General features: G+C 40.8%; 1 protein-coding gene and 1 long non-coding RNA gene across 9 annotated transcripts in view; one reads left to right on the top strand and one right to left on the bottom strand.

The window, feature by feature from the left end:
- Positions 1–535: 535 nt before the first annotated feature.
- On the bottom strand, positions 536–3,722 carry LOC113580211 (uncharacterized). Of its 6 annotated transcripts, none has more exons than XR_014122795.1 (5): positions 3,562–3,718; positions 2,763–2,822; positions 2,182–2,533; positions 1,025–1,135; positions 536–768 (listed from the first exon to the last, which is right to left on the bottom strand). It is a non-coding gene; the product is annotated as an uncharacterized LOC113580211 (long non-coding RNA). The 6 variants fall into 6 exon arrangements; XR_003410951.3 differs by lacking the exon at positions 3,562–3,718 and having other exon boundaries at positions 2,182–2,304; positions 2,427–2,533; positions 2,763–3,555; XR_014122794.1 differs by having other exon boundaries at positions 2,182–2,822; positions 3,562–3,722.
- A 590-nt stretch (positions 3,723–4,312) lies between these two features.
- Positions 4,313–21,473, top strand: part of cacnb1 (calcium channel, voltage-dependent, beta 1 subunit) — a 34,959-nt gene continuing 17,798 nt past the window's right edge. Inside the window, exons 1-2 of one of the 3 annotated variants that reach the window (XM_081711211.1) lie at positions 4,313–4,695; positions 7,584–7,670. In XM_081711211.1, the coding sequence (XP_081567337.1) occupies positions 4,606–4,695; positions 7,584–7,670 (177 nt within the window). In that variant the 5' untranslated portion in view covers positions 4,313–4,605. Of the gene's footprint in view, positions 4,696–7,583; positions 7,671–10,011; positions 12,142–21,473 lie in introns of those variants that run through there. The other 2 variants (XM_081711210.1, XM_081711212.1) reach the window with 2 other exon arrangements.

Genomic DNA, 21,473 nt, shown 5'->3' with positions numbered 1-21,473 from the left:
TGATTACCCTCAGACAGACCGCAACCGGACAGACATGCCCTGGATTTCCCCAGAGAGAGGCCTTTGTCCACATTCCCAGCACTGCTTTTGTGTACTACTTCAAAATAAAAGCACTTTTATAGTCACATTACTTACGTAAAAGTGGAGGTGGGTGAAAATCTTAAGTGCATGTCCTCTTACATCAGTGCTTCATTAAATACACAAAATATACTCATAATCATACACTATATACACTATACACATTATCATACATATATCAAACATATTGTATGCTTTAGAATACACACTATAACATACAGTAAAAACAACCTATGTAATATATATGAAACCATAAGTATAACCATAACCATGGGGTGTGTCGGTAGTGTGCAGTATGCAGTAAGATGTTAAATATCACTGTGTTTGCTACTGTACGTGGCAGTAGCAATAAAGTGCAGAGTGACTAGGAGTTGTATGGGACTGAGGTTGACATTGTCCATGTGAGTTCTAGGTGTGCTATACAAGATTATCCATCCACAGATGACAGGAAAGAACATTTTAAGTCTGTACAAGTCTGATTTATTTTAATCACATTTAACCAGACAAGAGAACAGGCAGACAGGGACAGAGATTTCAGGAGGAACAGCAGTAGGATTAGAGTAGCTTTATTTCTTGGTCTCGTTTTCTTTGGACAGATTCTTGATGATCTCCTCCTTCTTGGCCTGCAGTCTCTCCTCTCGCCATTTACACGCCTCTTTTGTCTTTGAGCGGTGAGCCTCAGCCTGGTCACTGCATGGCAAAAAAAAAAAAAAGCTACAGGGACTGCATCCACCATGTCTGACCATACTTCAAAAAATCTCAGCTTCCAAACGCCAGCACTTTACTGTGCTTGTGTATTCCTAATGTGTTGCAAAGATCAGGTTCAGGCTTCAACCACTGTTAGAAGTTCCTGAACTAGGCCTCAACCCTTCAATCTGACACTGTATGTTGTACAGAAGCAGTCTTATTCCAGCAACATGGAATGGGATGCGATGTGAACACTTACGCCAGTTGTTTCTTGCGAGCCTTATCTGCTTTGAGTTTGTGGATGTGTTCCATTAATATGCGCTTGTTCTTAAACACGTAGCCCTTTGCTTTTAAATAAAGACTGTGGTACCTGAGAGGACATGTTAAGAATTTGAAATCAGTTTAACCAGTTGAAAGATTTGAACCTACATCTGTATCAACTGATTTGAGTCTAGGCTTTTTTTGACATCATGGGACTTGCCAAATGCAATCACATCAACTTCTCAAAATCTACTTCTAGATGAACCAGAGAGCAGCAGCCCAGATGGTTGACTAAGCAACTGGAGGAGCTCACCTTGGGATTCTACATCTTAGAAATATGTCTTATTAATCCTTTACAGAAGCTATAAGTAAGAGTGTGTATTAACACCATTACTCACCTTGCAATTTCTAAGCCATTTTCCAATCTTTTCTTTCTCTGTGATTATTACATTAGAATCTGCCTGTTTACTCAACACCCTGCAGCAGACCATTTTATCAGTCTGTGAGCTAAATTTGTTCTCCCTAGCAGAGATCGTCATGGCAACCATTGATATAGGCAAAAGAAAAGCATTACTTGAACCTGCAGTTCATGACCACTAGATGGGGGAATGAGTTTTGTTATCCTTTCTAATCAAATTTATGGGTAAACTAGGTTACTACAAGCGTTCACATTTTGAACAAGCAGATATGTCTGCCTCTTATGGCAGGTATCTGGTGAAATGGAGATTAAATCACTATCAGAAGAATCATGGTATGACTGTCTCAATTTTCTGAAGAAACCTAATAAAGGAATAAGAACATTTCTCAAATTCATAGTACAGTTCGAATGCATGATCCAGATAAACATAAAGAACCCATTTTAAATATTCCAAATGATTTTTTTCTAAAAAGGTACAAGCAACAATGCTACAGTATTTGTACATTTAACTCTGTAAATTGTTATTTTTATTAAATGAATGGGAACATACTATACATTTAATATGTAATTTATTCGTGCCTTACATGAATAAAATTGTGTCTACTTTCCTATGTATTACACCTCATCTAATTTATAATTTTTTTATACGTAGCCACCAAGATCATGATCAACACTGATAATAACTTGAAAGCTGCCACGTTTGAGTCCTATGCAATCAACAGCACGCTGGCACTCACCGATGCCCATGTGCCGGCCCTTCCTCCGCGCCAGCGTGTTCTTACTGCAGCGGGCTCGGGAGTGAACCGTCACTGGCTTCTTAATGATCAGCCCGTCCTTTACCATCTTACGGATTTATTGTCCTGTCAGAGGAAATAGACCAGCAGAACGTGTGCGCGCAACGATACGTAACTACAGTCTGGGTTCACGCCATCGAGCCATTACAGGCTTCCAGTGTAGACGCGCTGAGGTGCGATCCGCTTACGGGAGTTTGCGTTGGCAAGTTCGTTCGTTTCGTTCGATTCCAGCCACACTTTCTTTTGCCACAGCGCAGGACGCTGGAGGCCAGCCTCTTCTGAAAGCCTGAGCATGCTAGAGATAACAGGAGAACCATGCAAACCAGTACATTTCAATGAGTTTGGTTCTTTAAACCAGTTCAGTGAAGACGCCATGTAAAATTTTGTGTGTGTAGTAGACCTATCTTAAATAGGTCTCATTCATTATTATGCATAAATACGGGTAATTTCACAGACGTTTTCAAAAAAGGTAAATTTCTAGAAGCTTCTGTTATAGTTTAGCTTTGAATTTATGTTACACAAACCCATTCTCTTTACAAATGTAGTGTCCCTCTGGTGTCCCTGGGGGGTCCTTTCCCCTCTCACTGTGCAGAAGAATCATGTCTTTAGAGTTAGCGTGCCTGGCCATTCTGTTATTTTTCTGTTCTGTATCCTGTTGTTTTTCTTGTAACTGACGCATCAAGATGCTATAAACTAACGCCTAAGGGCTGGTTTCCGAAAAGAACCTGAGCGATAACAAATTATACAAAAAGGCTTCGTCGTGATCTGGACAAATTAACGATTATTCGTTTTGTTACTGTGATTGAAAGAAACTGAGAAAAAAAGCTATTGTCGTGCATAGATTTAACACATGACCTCACTGAAGGCGCCCACCCCGTTTTTAGTAAACTATATTTCTTGAATGTCATCTACACAGCAAAGCAAAACGAAAGCGTAGCTATAACGTTTAAACGGAGACGCGGTCATCTACGTGTCTACCTTGATAGCCAGCTGGTTTAGGGCATGCCCCAACATGCTACGAGACTGGACAAACACTATGGTTAAAAAGCATCACTTGGTGTTAATGTCTGTGCCGGGAAATTAATTTAGCATACATACAACTCTTACTTAAGACCGATCAACGGGGTATTAATTTGACAGGGTTATAGTTTATCAGTCATTTGCAGTTTAACAACTAATTTCCTAACAAAATTGTGTTCTTGCACTACGCTGCATAGAGCTGTTATTTACAAGGAACCTCCATTCCTAGGGAACATCTGGTCCCTTAAAATCTTGAAACATGCTATCTCATAATAAAATAATCTCACAACAATCGATTCTCACCTCATTACGGCAGGTTAGGTGCGCAAATCACAGTAGTGAACAGTTTGAAGAGGCACCGAGGTCATTCTATTATGATAGCTATAGGCATAATTAAAGCAATGCTTCAGAAAACTGTTTACATGTAAACTGTTTGTTTACATGTAATAAAGCAAATGCACATTACTGTTATATAATTAGCCCTTTTTAATAGTGGCCTATCGTGTTTATAACAGACACCATGATACAATATATCTCGGACAATAACTGGAATATGACCCCCCCCACTTACAGATACGAAATGGTACATCTTACATGCGCACAAAAATCAGAGGCAACAAGGAGAATCTTATCTAGCCGCCACAGGAGGGCGAAGTAAATAGTGTGTAAGATGCATCCAAAGCGACTATCATAATTATTTGTTCTTTTTATCTTCAACTGACACTGTAAAATAACGATCAAGCATATCCTTGATATTGCCTCCCACTCTATCCACTTGAACAAGCAAATGTGTGTAGCAATTTATGTGTTGGTCGGATTGGTTGTGGGCATTGACCTATATCCCCACCAAAGCTTTCACGGGACCACTAAACCAACAGAAATTAGTCTAATCTGGTAAACTCACATTAGGTTTTTAGCTGGATTAGAAATGCCACGACGAGCATAACAATGAATGGGTTAAACAATGAACTAGCCCACATCCCGCTTACGCAATTTATTGCCTGCGTCTTGTGATGCACAGAACGATGGGGGAATTAGCATCAAAACGGTTATCCAGTCTTATAGGTGCAAATGTCTGCTCTCTAAACCAATCTCTGTAACAGAATCTAGAAGCCCCGCCGCCATTCCGGCTGATAGATTGATAAACGAAGAAAGGCGGGGCGTGGTCCGTCCGCTTAACAGCTGGAGGCTCGAGCTCAACGTATTGACCGCACGGGGCAAGAAGCAACACGGTGTCTAGAGCGACCTGGCATAACACGGTGCAAATAAATGAATATGTTCTGACAATAAACACATAACATTAAATTGTAAATGAAATACTAGACAACGAAACTAAAGTTGAAATCAATGGTACAGAAAGGTATGTCCAGGACGCCTTCCACCTCAACACAGGAAATCCAGATGGATATGTTCGACCAGCACGGATCTCACGCGCAGGTAAGAGAATAGCGCTCGCGCGGTTGGAGACCGTAGCTAAATGTAACGAGGAAATCCACACCTGCTGCCTTGGATGGTACTCTAGATTATGTATATATCTAAATGTTCTATTATTAACGAAATTTGCGGATTTTGTGTTATTTGGTGGCTTCAGGCTTTTGTGAATAAAGGTGTATAAGCGAAGTGATGTTATATTCACTTCCATACTAACATTACATGCTTTTGGACACAAAAACCAACGATGTATAAGGTGAAATTGCAAGAAGTGATCATTTTCTTTTCAGTATAGCGCTTGACAATATAGGCTAGTAGATATAGCATTAAATCGAGCAGATTATATATATATATATATATATATATATATATATATATATATATTCGCTTTGTGAATACATTTTAGGACTACATATAAATGTATAAATTGTATAAATGTGTTGTATAGCGTGAACCAGGATATGTTTTCGTTTTTGCTTATGTGACACCTGCTGCTTGTCTAAAGGCTATTCTTGTTTGACTATACTGACCTTTTGTACTGATGTCTTATTCATGGCCGGTTTAATTCGAAACATCAAATCTTGTGCCCGGAGCATACGTTTGTTGTCTCTCGGTAACATACTGTTATCCAAATTTTCAAGTTACACTTGCTGTGATCGCACTTTCAATATAGTAATATTCACTGAAATTCAGAGATTCCAGCAATGTTCCACAGAAAAACATGTCAGTATTCTGCTTATTCCAACTACCACACCCACGTGTTCTCGCGAAAGTATAGTTGTGTGTGATGGCCTTGTGTGAGCATGTACACACACACACACACACACACACACACATCAGCATTTAGGCTACTTATACATGTTACTTGTGAACACAGTGGGGAAATCTTACTGTCTGCTTTGTGGTCTCTTGCCTCTGTGCTGTCACATCCGGAGTCCCAGGTTTGGCTAAATGGTATCTGTAGGCTCTGAAATGGATATGCAATATATCCATTATTGTAGAGTGTCTCTTCAGGACCATGTTTCACTGAATCCTGCCATATGTGATGTATTTCTGTAACTAAAAATCACTGAATCATATACTTTGTACAGCCTAATAAACATGACCTGCTGCCTTGGCTTGTCCATCTTCATTCACATTTTCTCTCCTCTTGAAAAAGTTGACCTATAGTATATCCATTTATCCACTTCCACTTTCACAAGCTCTTCATCTCTATATTCAAAATAAGCAATTATAGGTGCTCAGAGTACATACTGATATTTCAACAATGTCTATTTTGTCCCCATGTTTAAGCAGCTGTCAATTTTATATAAGTTAGCTAAGTGTGTGTGTGTGTGTGTGTCAGAGATGTGTACTGGGGTGCTTGATTTGAATCATCTCTATACATAGCTGTGAGGAGGAGGTAGTAGTGATGATAAAGCTGGTATTGTGTGTGTGTGTGTGTGTGTGTGTGTGTGTGTGTGTGTTAGTGGGTGGGTGAGTGGTGGGGTGCTGTGGATTAAGTGCATGTGTGATCAGTATTAGAACATTGATGGGATTGTGGTCATGAGAATGCTGAGGACATTCCTAAAGCCATATGAAGAAAATGCTGCATTTTCCTTTGGACAGATCTCTTTCAACCCTCTTTTACCCTTTACAAACAGAAATTTGGAATTTGAAATTCTGAATAAATTTGTATCTGTCTATATAGCACAGTGTGTTGTGTGGGAGCTCTGAAAATTAAGCACGGGCTGAAAAGAGCATGTTTTAGTGTAATGTGTAATATTGCATGTGGGGCCTTACCCTCACTGCTCTCCTCTCCACTCCTCTCATCTTCTAGGTTATCTCTTCCTTTCCAGAGGTTCTGAGGATTTTCTGTGCAACCTTAAAATACTTGCCAGCATTGTTGCATTTCAGCCCCTGCTTTCTTAATTATCCAATTAGCCTCAAAGGGGTGTTTCTCAACAGGAAGTTCCTAATCACCATAGTGATGCATCCCTCCTCCCTCCCTTGACATTTGCTTAGCCTTTTCTCACATGTGATCTTCTTATGCATATAAGGCACTAAAATCTACCAATCCTTCATCAAAACAAAGAATATATGAACTTAATATATGCACTTAAATATGTAATTAACATCTTAAGACATCTTACCTAACTGCAATTGAATAAAGGCTAAATGCTAGTGATATTAAAATGATGTGAATCCTAAATTATATCCAGGTTTGAGCTGGTTCTACAGAGGTGGCAGTAGATGGGATGCGCTTTACTCACTTTAGAAATGCAGTATAAACAGGATAACCTAGTAGTGAGAGATGCCACTTTGTGATTATGGTTTAGTGTATGCCTACAGTGAGCATTCTCTCATTTCTAATCACATAGAAATGTTACATGTAGCTCATTTCATGATGAGCAAAAGAGAGACAGAAGGTGTGGGAGGATGCCAGAAGAAAGAGGAAGAACAATGGCATAATGTTCCTTTATTAAGTGTCTTTGTCTGTCTGTGTGTGTGTGTGTGTGTGTGTGTGTGTGTGTGTGTGTGTGTGTGTGTGTGTGTGTGTGTGTGTGTTAGGGATGCAACAGTGCTGCTAGTTCCATCAGGGTCTTTTATTGCCACCAAACCCAATTAGCCCTTTTCAGGTCTCCATGGTAACGGAGTCTAGCGCCTGTGAATGTCATATAAGGTCTTGCCCAGGGCAGGCAGGCCATTGGGCATATCTTGGGCCAATCAGATTATGGGGTCCCATGGCATACTGGTGGACATGAGTAATTATGGCTAATCATATCTGCACATGGAGACAGGACATAGAGTGCAGACTGTGTGTATCTGTGTGTGTGTATCTCTGTGTGTCCACATCTATCTTACACCATTCCAAATTTCATTCTCCTTTCCCTTTGTGATGTTTTATCTCTCAGGGGAAGTACGCTAAGAGGAAGAGTCGCTTTAAACGCTCTGATGGCAGCACCTCTTCTGACACAACCTCCAACAGCTTTGTCCGGCAGGTAAGACCACACTATAACTTTGGTAGTGTGACTAAACATGCAAGCACTTAATCTCATTTGAGAGTTACACACTACTTAACATAGCCTGGGTGGGCATAGAGGACCACTCACTGTCTGCGTGTGTGTGAGTGTGGGGGGGTGGGGGGTGAGCAGGTTTAACTGGACAAGTGCGTGGGATTACTGTGAGCCACACATAATTTGTAGAAACCCACATTGCAAAGATCAGTTATCATGCTTGTAGACTTCAAAGAGATTGTTTCATATTAGCATAATATAGAGATCTTTAATTTATTAGAGATTTAAAAAGAAAAAACTATTTAAACATACCAAAGTCAGAACTGGCAAAAAAAAAGTCACACTGTTCTAGAAACAGCAATCTCTTTCATGTCTGGTTTATAAATACAGGTTTGCTCTGTTTCTGTTTTGCACAAAGAGGTATTTGCTTCAGACAGGTCAATAGAACTATCAAACAACTGGTTTTATTTCCTTTGCTTGTGGATTTAGTTGTGTGTAGCTGGAAAAATGGCACTGGCCCATAGCTTTTAATTGTCTGTGGCTGTTTGTAAAGGTCTTTATCCTACCGTAGTTCATTCTATTCATCTGCATCACAGAAAATAGTGGAGTGGACTACCTCTATATTCGCTGTACATATATGACCTCAATTTACTCCATTTAACTGACATCAGATCTTTGATGAGCATTCTGCCAGAACATTGTGTTCCATTACCTGCACACATATGTACAGCACCTGTAGCTCTGCCCTTCTTGTTGGCGTGACATTTTAACAAAGGTTCTTGTGTCACGCTGAAATGCTTCCTCCTTTTCCATGCAGCCTGTTTTCTGAGCCCCTGCTGCATGACATTTGCCTGCCAGCAAGGGGTGTCACACTAAAAAGCCTCCCCCCATTCCCCAGCATGGGGATCCCCCCCTCCAAATACGTGAAAAGTTATACCAGTTAACAGCCCACACTCACACAGAGAAAGAGTTTGGTCCTGTGCCCGCACTAACAGAAACATGCCAAACCATTCTCTCATGATTCTGAAAATGGGCTGGTGACCCAATCTATGTTCATTTTACCATAAAACATGGATAGTTTACAAACAATATCTTATCTTAACCTAACAAGTTCTGATTTTAGCTTTTTATTCAAAGAAATTTGAGCTGTGAAGTGGGGCTTGGCCATCTGTTACCAGGAGCCCAACAAAGCGTAGTTGGCTGTGCTCTGATTGTGTGGGGGGATAGCTTGGTTCCTCTCTCTGCCTGGTGCTGAGAGTGTTATACTAAAGGCAGGTGTCCTTCTTTCTGGATGATGTAAATAGAATTGAGCAGTTAGCACTCTCCCGCAAGGCCATTCAGGTGTGCAGTGATGGGCTACAAGAGAAAACATGGGTTAGCCCTCATGCTGTTGTGTGATGTTGCTGCCTGGATGTCAGGTAGGTATGGGCTTTAAATGACAGTAAGAAAAAACTGGAGAAAGTGAAACTATTAAAAATGTGTGGTGATAGGCTGCCTACCTATGGGAGTTCAAAGTGAATTAGCTATTAATTGTATGTACTTCAGAATGTGTACTGGTATCGCGGAATAGCTTTGTGTCAGATGAGTTGGTGCAGATCTGAATAGCAATAGCCCTACCGCTGTATTCAGCGCAACACAAGTCCACTCTTCCAGAGGTTATCTAAGTCTGTAGGTGTTAATGCACCACTGGAGACTTTGGTGTCCATAAAAGGAAAGAAATTGTTTTGGGGTTCTATATAGTTCTAAAATCTAAAAGTCAAATCCATGCAAACACATATATATTTGGATTCAGGCTTGAGCTCAGAATGGAATCCCTTTTCATTCTTCTGATTCTGGAACATGAATGGCCATGGTAGAGGGTCTGCACATAACGCAAACTTCCAGACCCACTATCTGTGTCTTATGTTTTCAAAACCAAGACGAATCGGTTTTTTGCACTGTAGGGTAATAAGATTTTGAGATCATTCTATGTGAAGGAACGAGATGTCAGTGGAAATGATTGAAAAGCATATGAAATTGAATACAAATGAATGCAAGTACAAACATTAACTCCATTAGTTAAAGCAGCTACAGAGAAACACAAAATCACTTTAGAAGACTATGTTCTCCCTAGATGGAATGATGAAATATCTGTATGGAAGACTGATATCATGCTGCTGAGCAGTTACAGTGGATATTGATTTGCATAATGTGCCTGAGTGTGTGTGCTCTGTATGTGTGGCTCCCCCATGTTTGGCAGCTCAAAGCATAGAAGAAGAAAAAAACACAGTGTAGGCTCTGGTCTCATAAACACCCACGTATGTACACATAGATGAACACACATGCATGTACACTGTGGCGCTGTTATACTGGCCTGGGTTGCCATGGTGACAGTTCCTCTGAAGCTCCAATATAGCATGCCGTGCTACAGGAAGAGCAGAAGGGAAGCGGATCTATGTGTGTGTGTGTGCTTATATGCTTGTGTGTGATGACCCATGTGGAATGCAATGTGGAAGTCATCAGGAATCTGAAACAGCTATTAAACAGACACACACACAAATGCAAACACACACCTCTAAAATGCATAACACACACACACACACACACACACACACACACCTTTTCAGTGGTGTTAGGCATGGGCACCACACTGGCTGCCAGCGTGCTATGGGAAGCAGATACTGTCCAGGCTGGTGTATGATCATGGTCTTAACCGGCATCTGCATGTGTAAACATCACACTTTATTCCTCATACACACTGAACACTACACAGTTCAGTTTCAATTTGCATGTATGTGTGTGTATGCATGTAAGTGCACAGTTGTTGTGAGAGAAGTGAAAGTTTTAAAAAATTGAGACAGAGTGTGATTATGAGTCTGGATTTTCTGAGTTTCACCTGCATGTCACACCATAGTCCTGCCAAGGAAGGACCAAAAGCCCTGTCCTTCAAACAGGTGATGTCACACTAGCTCCATCAGTGCCACTAGCTCCTCAGTGTCATTCAGTTCCATTTGCTCCAAAGCAGGACTTTGTGAAGACATTTGATTTATATATGCCCAGGCACAAATATCTTCTTGATATGATCCCTTTTGTGACACCATGCAGATGATGGTCACTATTTTGGGAAATTAACCTGTGCTTTAAAGTGACCATTTAATGAATGTCATCACATGCACCTCTACCAGGACATGCCCCAAGCAACTTGCAAAATTCTGAGTGTTAAGAAAAAGGGAAGCCAGACAGACATACGGATATATTTACACAGATTGAAACTTGGTGAGAATGATAGAAAAATGTGTGGAAGAGAGGGGAGGCAGAGAGAGAAGGTGAGACATTTACTTGGTGAAATTACTTTGGATCAAAGAGCGCCCTCTATTAGCAGGTAGTATGCTCTTCAGAATTTCCTCCCCCTATTAAATGTGATGAGTCCTGCAGTGTTCTATTTTCACCTATTAAATGTGATGAGTCCTGCAGTGTTCTATTTTCACCTATTAAATGTGATGAGTCCTGCGGTGTTATATTTCCAGTGTTCATGCATGCCTGTATACAAGGGCATTTCTTCCAACAACAACAAAAAAAAAAACAGTTACCAAATGACCTTAAGGTGTGTTTAGTCACACAGAGCCTGTTTACATATACAGCGCTGACAGACACTCTTATCAGGAATGACTTACAGAAGGTGATCTTATGCAGTTGTAATATTTGTGCTTTGTATTAGTACAATCCAAATACTGTTGTTTAGCTTTGAAGGAAGAGTTTGTGTTTGTCAGAAAAGAGATTTATTTATCAGTTGTTATTTATCAGTTGTTCATTTGACAACAAATGAGGATTTTATCAATTCCTCTCTCAACCTCTCTCAACCTCTTTGGTCACACCACACATAGACACATAGACACACACACACACACGTTGGGCTGACAGCTACATTCCACGGCACACGGTACATACCAAAACATGTCACTGCTAAATATGAGAGAGTGATAGGGAGAGGGAGGGAGAGAGAGGGAGGAAGAGAGAGAGAAAGAGGGAGAGATAGATTTGCCCCTGCCCATGACATCTAAATTTAACCCCCAGTCTGCAAATGTAGCACAAGTTCTGCAATCCGACCCCCCCACCTAAATCTCTCTCCCTGAACTGAGTTCAGGTTCCAGTTCAGTTTGAGTATGAGAGAGAGAGAGAGAGAGAGAGAGAGAGAGAGAGAGAGAGAGAGAGAGAGAGAGAGAGAGAGAGAGAGAGAGAGAGAGAGAGAGAGAGAGAGAGAGAGAGAGAGAGAGAGTCGGAATGCGGGTTGGGGGGTTGAGGTTAGCAGAGCAATTGGCCATTCTCTGACACACACTTAAAAACATTTTGGACACACACTCGCGTGGCACACCTATTACATTTGGAGTGAACTCGGACTTCTGGGTGTGACTTAGGGTTGCCGTGGCAAAGGAAGAGTGCCATGGAGACAAATGAACGGATTCATAGGCCCATAATGGTAGGAAAGATCCAGAAATGCTCTACTCTCTGCGTGTGTGAGTGCGTGTGTGTGTGTGTACATGTGGGTAGAGGGGTGTTTGTGTGTGGTTTTGTTAATTTGTGTAGATATGAGAGGAAGGATACAGAGGTATCGTGTCATGAATTCACATTTGAATAGATTTTGTGGCTTGTTTAATCTTGATCTCTTTCTCTGGTGCATGATTCCATTTTGGGCTGGGCAGCTGCATCAGTCCCAAGGGTTTAAATTAGACCTCCAGAGCTGCTCAGGGTCCTTTCTGCCACCAGTTGTCCAGAAACTGTATTCTTTCTCTGGGCTTCTGTCGCTTTGAACACCCCAATACTCACTGGAACTTAATTTTCAAATCAAAGCAATCATAATTTGATCTGTATTAGAGGTATTATGTCTTATTCAAATACTAATTCTACATAAATTGTAACTTGAGGTTACACAGTAAGTTGCAGATTACAGTGTTTTAAGCCTATGTTGGAGAAAAGCTACCCAGTATTCCAAAATGAAGACTTGTCACCTTACCATGTGGTATGATGATATTCTGAGTGATGGTTCATCTTCAGTCAGCTGAGAGTGCTGAAGTCCACGTCTTCCTGCCAAGCTTCAGCAGTCTGTAAAGCTTCAGTGCCTGACACCTCCTGCTTCACCATAGCTTGTCAATGTGTCATGAATGAGTAATTAATATAATCATCATAATATCTGATACATCCAAACTGTGTAGTTAGTGCATTTAATTGCACCAATTCATGGTTACTTAGATTGCTTAGTTGCTTAGATTCCAATGTGCTGAATTAACATTTTAGTTGTTTACATATTGGGGTTGATTAAATATTATGGGACATTACATACCCAGTTTAGATCTTTAATGATTGCTTGGTTAGTCTATTGTTTTTTAAATGGAATATCTGCATAGTCCAAATTAGTTGTTATTGTTGGTATTTGGTTCAGACTGACATCTGTGTTGCTGAAAACGTCTGCTGTTTGCAGCACTTCCATATGCATGTAATCACAGAGAGATCTCTCTGTATTTCCATCTCTATTTTGTGGTCTCTTTCTCTTTGCCCTTCTCTTGCTATCTCTCTCTATCTCTCTTCTTGCTGTCTGTCTCTTTCTCTTTATCTATCTTTTGCTGTCTCTCTATCTCTCACTCACTCTCACCCTCAATCTCTCTCTTTCGCTCACTCTCTATCTGTCCCTCACTCACTCTCTATCTGTCCTCACTCACTCTCTCTCTTTCTCTCTCTCTCACACTCTCTTTCTCTCTCTCTTCTTGTCACTCTCCCTCTCTTCCTGACTTACTGCTCTTCTCTCTAACTAGTTCTGGATTGGGGTATTTTTCTAATTGAGTAAGAAAATGTGTTCCTTTTATTTATTTTTTTTACTGAGATTCCCTACTTCATTATATTTCATAACATTTGCCATTTGTTTTTGTTTTTTTCTTTGTTATAGTTCAATACACTTATCCAGCCAGCCAAATTTGTTCTGGCATGACAACTTGCCATTAAATTAGAGAGAAATATGACTGATGACTCATATCTGAATAAGCAGTATTTAGTGTAAAAATATATCATATTCTTGTTACTGCCTCCTTGAAGAATATATGGATCTGCTATAATGACAGTAATAAAAATGTTTGAATTAGAATCTTTGCATTGTGTCTTGCTTGTCACACTGGAATGGTAGCTGTCATAAAAAATCTCATCACAACAGTCCTAAAAACTGTCACGTCTCCTTAGTGCTGTCCTTTAAATACCATACCTATCCAACATGGCTTTGGTGAACCCACACAGTTTTTTGTTGAAATATTCATTAGCAATTTCAGTTGATTCCTTACATTTACAGTCAGAGCCATGAGTTAACAGTGCCATAGATACATACATTTAAAAACCCTTTGAAAATGGTTTATTTACACTTCCATTGTTTGTAAACAAAATAAAAAACTAAAGAATTTAAAAAAAACATTACATTTTATCATAGCTGGGTACTGTAGCTGCATTTAGAAAATGAATGTTAAACTTGTAATCTTCAAAAATAATTGGGAACATCCATTTAAGGTAAAGAAAAAGAGTTTTTACAAGCACTTAACTTTTGCATTATTTCAGAAGGGATATTTGGTTGATATCAACACCACCATAAAAGGAGAGAAATATATAACTTAGGGTATCATATGTAATATAACATTTTACCAGAAAAAAAATGGGTAACTAATTCCCTGTTAGTAGGTCAATGCATGACCGAATGACATGGCAGTGGCAAAAGCCATATGCACATATAATAACCAGGATAATAGCAGAGTTAAAAGTAGTACTGGCTGAGGTATGGTAGATTTAAATTTGAAGTAGTCATACCAAAGTCACAGGTAAGAGTTACAAAAGGCCCAGACTTTTCAACAAAGTTTTGTTAAGACACAGTGAACTTCAGAAGTAATGACTTTTCAGTTTTTAACAGACTTTTGTGAGTGAATTGTAGCGTAGTCTATTGTACTTTGCACCTTTTAAAAATGTTTAGTGGTAATGCAAAACTGCCAAAACAAGAGAAAAAGATATACAGTTCCAGATTTGATCCTGACTCTACTTAGAAACAGAAGGCCAGATGTCATGTATACTGGGATTTGGCCATTAGATGTTCAACTATTCTGTGTGTGTGTGTGGGGGGGGGGGGGGGGGCGTGAGGGAGGAAGGTTCGGAGATATTTTACTCTTCTCCCATCCTCTCCAGCTCTCCCACACACTCAACCTCTTTCTTTCTCTGACTTTTATCTCCTGCTTCTTTTTCTCTGCTTTTCTCATTCTATCACACTGTCACCACTGGGTGTGAGGACACAAGTGTTAAAGTGAGAAAAAGAGTCTGCTTTTTGTAGTGACTGAGTATATTTAAATAGCAGTCTTGGGGAGAAAATAGAAATGTGTAAATAAGAAAAACAAGTTAAGGAATTCAATGTGGCATTGCTGTTCAGAAACAAGATAAATGGTGAGAATGGCGCTTGTTCACATTGATATAGTGGCTAAAAAGATTCATGTTGTCTGTGATCTTTTACATAGAGATTCAATTTCTACTAATAATTCTGTGTACATAGATATAGCTTGAAGACATAATGGCATTATTATGATCTACAATTTTAAAAATTGCTAATATCAGAGTAAGACTTCTTGGAAGATTTCTTGGATTTCTTGGAAGATTTTCATAGTCTGTAGCTATGGGTGGTAACGGTGCAATATAATGATATTTTAGCATTACCCTGATTAATCGTAGTATGAATATTGTGAGTTCCTCTAAAGACACTACAAATTTTTCATTTTTCACTAAAGAACAATTATAGAGCCTGTAAACAACCAAGACTGGAGTCATAATATGAAATTAAAACTGAAGCAGATTTTTGCATATCTATATTTGCCTGATACTTTTATTCAAAGCAACTTACAGTTATGAGTGAATATAACTTGAGCAATTAAGGGTCTTGCACAGGACCCAACAATGGCAGGGCGTGAACTAGGAACCATCTGATTATAAGTCCAGCACCTTAAACATAACACTACTGTTAAGTTCACTGTTTGCAATTTATTTGTCTAGTCTAAGCATCATGAAACACCATGAAAATGTCTTCAGGTATGTCATATTAACTTTTTTCCATATTGTGCACCCCTAGCTATACATTTGCAGAGTTTAGAGTTTTATCTGCTCCATCACATTGTAGTTGATTAAAAATTTGAATCAACAATGTTAAAGCTGTGGTTTAGTACTTCAAATTTTGAGTTAGAGTTTTCTGGCCCTTAAATAGAGTGGTTTACAAAGAGATGTAATAACTTATTTTATTATATATTCCCTCATTGATCACTGTGTTTTAAAAAGCAATATAGTATATTTAATCATTCAAGAGATAGCAAAATGGACTAACATTTTATACAGAAGAATTATCCATATCTTTTATTCTTCCACCCAGATTTTGAAAGTGGAACTCTTCCAGTGAATGTTGTTTGCAAATACAATTGTAAAAAAATTAAGTAGAGCCTTCCAAAGACCTACTTTCAGTATTCAGCTGCAGCTGAAAAGTGGCTTAATTTTAAATGTATAATTTTAATTTCTTTATAATTAGCAATAATCGTATTTATATTAAATAAATGCCATAACACATAAGCTTAGTTTCACTGGACAGACGTCTACCCCGTAGCATGTTACAAGTGTAGTACACCTTACAAAACTCATGGACAGCCCCCAAAAAAAGCATCAAATTAGAGTGGCTGGCTGTGTCTTACTGCCGAGGAAGATGCTTGAGCTCTTAGAAGCCATCTTTGAAGCTGCAGATAATGCTAAAATATTAGTCCTCTTTGTACTTTGCTTGTTTGTTATAGCCATAGCTAACAATAATGTTAAATATGGAGTGGAGTTATGCATTTTAGCTCTGGGAAGCTAATGTTAAAATAACACTGGGCAGCAAAATTTTGCATTATTATTTTCTTTCACAAACCACGATAGATAGACCTTATTACACGTTTTATTGTAAAAATGAGCAATAAGGAGGTGGATGCATGTGGTGAAGAGCAAGATTTATTATGGGAAAATCCAGAACTGTAATCAGTAGAACAGTCCAGGGTCATAGAGCCAATGTGTAGAGTACAAGAATACATAGCAAACAAAATGAAACAAACACTCGATGACAAAAAGGGAAGCTGGGTATAAAAATAATACAAGCTATGGATAGAACAATCAATTAACATAACCAAAAAGGTGAACAACATGCAGAGCAAACACGAGGCATGGAATAACAAACAGTGGCTAGGATTAACAATGACCAGCAAACAAACTGTGAACAAGACAGGGTTTAAATAGAAGTACTAATGGGGTTAACAAGACACAGGTGCTACAAATGATGAGTGGAGAGAAATAAAGTAGGCAAGCAAAACAAATACATGAGGCAGGGTAACCATGACAATGAAGATGCTAGGAGGTGCCAAACATGACAGTACACACACACACACACTAACACACACACACTAACACACACACACTCACACACACACACACACACACACACTAACACACACACACACACTCACACACACACACTCACACACACACACTCACACACACACACTCACACACACACACTCACACACACACACTCACACACACACACTCACACACACACACTCACACACACACACTCACACACACACACTCACACACACACACTCACACTCACACACTCACACACACACACTCACACTCACACACACACACTCACACACACAAACTAACACACACAAACTAACACACACAAACTAACACACACAAACTAACACACACACACACACAAACTAACACACACAACTCACTGCACTGAGCGCTGAGGTGTTAGCAAAGTGACATTTGTGAACTTTGCAAGATTTAAGACCAGTCATGCTACTCCTTTCTGGACAAGTTGTAGCGGTCTCATGGCTCTTAAAGGAAGACCCGCACGTAGCGAGTTGCAGTAGTCTAGCCTTGAGATTACAAGAGACTGCACAAGCAGCTTCCTGCAAGAGAAAGTCAGAGAATGTCAGTCAAGCTTGCTAAGATACGTCTGGAAATTAATTAATTAATTGGGTGTCATCGGCATAGCAGTAGAAGGAAAAGCCATGAGAACGAATGTACAAAGAGAAGAGAAGATGAACCCTGGGAGACACTGGTGGAGAGTCTACATGTTACCTGATAGGATCGTCCCACCAGGTAGGACTGAAACCATTTCCATGAAGAGCCAGTCACACCGGGGCTGGATAGAACAGAGAGGAGAAATGTTTTTGTTTACTGTGTCAAAGGCTGCAAAAAGGTCCAGAAGAATCAAGACAGATGACAGGTTGGCACCTTTGTTAGCATGAAGTTTCTTTGTCAAAGCTATATGGGCTGTTTCTGTTAACTCAGGGCTAGAAACATGAAGGCTAAGATACACACAAAGGCACGGAGTACAAAGACAACCATAACACCTTCAAACATCCAAACAATAATTCAAACAATGAACAGCCACAACCAAGGCACACCACAGGGTTTAAATACATGAACTAGAAATGAGGGACAGGTGTAAGCAATCAAACAATGTGAGGACAAAACAAAACTATGGAACGGAACTAAACTGAAGACAGGAAAAACAAGGAAGATGGGAGGGACTGATCGTGACAGTATGCCCCTCCTTACCAAAGCACGCAACACCGGGGCGCGCAAAAACAAGAAACACCAAAACAAAAACAAGACTAGGACGAGACACCAACAGGAACAGAATGGGCAAGACACGGAGCAGGGACAGGACCCAGATGAGACACGACAAGGAGCATCAGCAGACACAGAAATTGGGGCAACAGGAGAAAATTGAACAGGACAAGAACCAGGAGCAGACACAGAAATTGGGGCAACAGGAGAAGACTGAACAAGACAAGAACGAGGAGCAGACTCAAGAACCAAAGGAACAGGAGTTACAGGCAAAGAAGCAGAAGCAGAACTAACAGAACCAGACTGAGGATGAATAAAGTGCCGGGAGGAAGGGCGAGGATTACAAGTACGCAAAACAGACCAGGCCAGGGACACAGGCACCAGAATGGACACACGGACGGGCACAGAGCTGGGCAGTGGCCATCAGTGGCGGCAACAGGTCCGGAGGTGCAGCTACAGGAACAGACCTGGTAACAGGACGGGCAGCATCCACTATGCCGAGTACAGGAACGGAGCTGGTGGAATCCACTATGCCAGGAACAGGAACGGAACTGGCGGCATCCACTATGCCGGGAACAGGAACGGAACTGGCGGCATCCACTATGCCGGGAACAGGAACGGAACTGGCGGCATCCCCTATGGTGGGGTGAACCTGGAGGAACACACAGACACAGAACCCTCTCTGCGGCTCCCAAGGCCCACGCGAGCAATAGGGAGCTCGCAGTTGCACTTTCGTGCACAGGGAATACCTAGCCATGGATGGTCTGTGCATTCACTCCGCCTACTCACATCTTGTGCTGCAGGCCGCGCCCCCCTAGAACGTTGGTCAAGACGGGTAGACTCTTGGTGCTTACCTGGGATCTTGTCATCATCAAAATAAACCGGATCCTGCTTTTTCTGGGAACGACAAGATGCCCATGTACCTGCATTGCCAGAGGATTTGCTGTCTCTGGATTGGTGGTGCTGAGACAAACTCAGACTGTGTAGAAACAGCCGGAGTTTCGTCCCAGCGAAACCACCTCCCAGAGTCTCGCTTTCTCGCTGCGTCCTTGTTGGGCTGTTCATCCTGAACGGTGAGCAGTAAGGAGGTGGACACAAGTGTGGAGAAGAGCGAGATTTATTATGGGCAAATCCAAAATCAGAGTCGTTTAGGCAGTTGAGGGTCATTCAGCTGACACGGAGAGCACAGGGAAACATGATTAAACAAAAACACTCGAAGGCACATGGGAAAGCAGGCTATAACTAAGGCAAGGGAAAACTCAGGGCTGGGAAACACGAAGGCTAAGATACACACAAAGGCATGGAGTACAAAGACACAACCATAACATCTTCAAACAATGAAACAGTCAAATATTCAAACAATGAACAGCCACGACCAAGGCACATGACAGGGTTTAAATACATGAACTAGAAATGAGGGACAGGTGTAAGCAATCAAACAATGTGAGGACAAAACAAAACTATGGAACGGAACTAAACTGAAGACAGGAAAAACACAGAACACGGAAGATGGAACACGGAAGATGGTTCTGGGAAAGGAAGAGATAATTGATTGCTTGTTGAAGAACTTTTTAGAAAAAAGAAATTATAACCGTTTGTAACTGGTTATGTTGGAGCTGTCGAGTGTGGCTTTCTTTAAGATTGGTACCACCCTGGCAGTTTTGAACGCAGTTAGTAAATGTCCAGAGGATAAGGACTTGATGATGACAGAGATGAAAGGAATCAGATCTTTCAATATTGTATGGAACAGAGTGGAAGGAATGGGATCCATTGGACATGTACAGTAGTTGGATTGCTGGAAGGCAGGAGTTGAAGAATTTTGTCTGAGGAAAGAGGAAAAAAAGAAGCCAGAGAGTTGGGTGTAGGGGAATCAACACTGGTTGGAAGAGTGGGAACAGAGGGAAAGTACTCTTGCAGATTGTGGCAACCTTCTTCTCAAAGAAGGTGATGAAATCCTCAGGAGTAAGAGATGAGGGGGGAGGGGGGGGGGAGGATTAAGGAGAGAAGAAAAAATACTGAAGAGCTTGCATGGATCAGATGCTGATGATTCAAAATTTCCTCTGTAGTAGGATGACTTTGCAGATGTTACTTCCACTGAGAACTAGGAAAGGAAAGACTGGTATGAGCTGAGGTCTGAATCTAGGTGAGATTTCCTCCCCCACCTCTCTGCAGTCTGCATGTGTTCTCCTGTGGCATGGAGTGCTTCTGTTAACCAGGGGTCAGGTGGGGAAGATCTTGCAGGTCTAGTGGATAGAGGGCATAAAAGATTGATCAATGAGGAGAATATAAAAAGGAACGTATAAGTAACTATATGCAGGGAGAAAAAAAGAGTCAGGGTGAGGAAGGGTGGACAAGATAGTAGAAGTAAGGGAAAAGGGAATGATGGAGCACATGTTGCGATTGAAGGAGGAAGAACACATTGCGGAGGTATGGATGGAAAGAGAGGAGAGGGATAGAGAGACATATAAAGTGATTATCCGAGAGGTGTAGGTGTATCTGAGAGGTGACTGCAATGTGCAGTGTTGTAGTGGTCCAGGTGAAAATCAAGTCTAGAACATGTCCCGCTCTGTGAGTCAGAGGAGGCTAGTTGAGGACAAGGTCAAATGACATCAACAGTGGAAGGATGCAGGAGGAATGTTTCTTGTCGGATGGAAGGTTGAAGTCACCAATGAGAATGAGTGGGTTTCCTTCAATGAGGAATTGACTCAGGAGGCCGTAACAGTAAACCTGTGCCACCACCCCTGCCGAGACGCCTCGGAGAATGTGTGAATGAAAAGGCAAAGGACAGGGCAGTCTGTGTTCTCAGGTTGATCCAGGTCTTTCTTTGAGCCAGGAAGTGTAGCAAGTGGAGGGATGCTAGGGCTGAGATGAAGTCAGCCTTCTGGACAGGAGATTGGCAATACCAGAGCCCTCCTGCCACCACAGTTTATGATTGTACCAAATGTTGGGAGTAAATGAGGTTGTGGTGTCTACAACAATTATACTGTCTAAGAGATGTGTGGCATATGTAGATAGGAATTGCAAGACATATTTCAGATTGGAAAGATGTTTAGGTTTGAAGATGTATGTGATGAAACAAGACACATTTCAGATGGGAAAGATATTGGACAGATGAGATGAAAGTTTGAGAAAGTGTGAAAA

The sequence above is a fragment of the Electrophorus electricus genome, chromosome 3 (genome assembly GCF_041902795.1).
Source record: "Electrophorus electricus isolate QZ-2024a chromosome 3, ASM4190279v1, whole genome shotgun sequence".
Taxonomy (NCBI): Eukaryota; Metazoa; Chordata; class Actinopteri; order Gymnotiformes; family Gymnotidae; genus Electrophorus; species Electrophorus electricus.
Note: the sequence above shows the minus strand (reverse complement) of the source record. Positions and strands in the feature narration are given on the sequence as shown.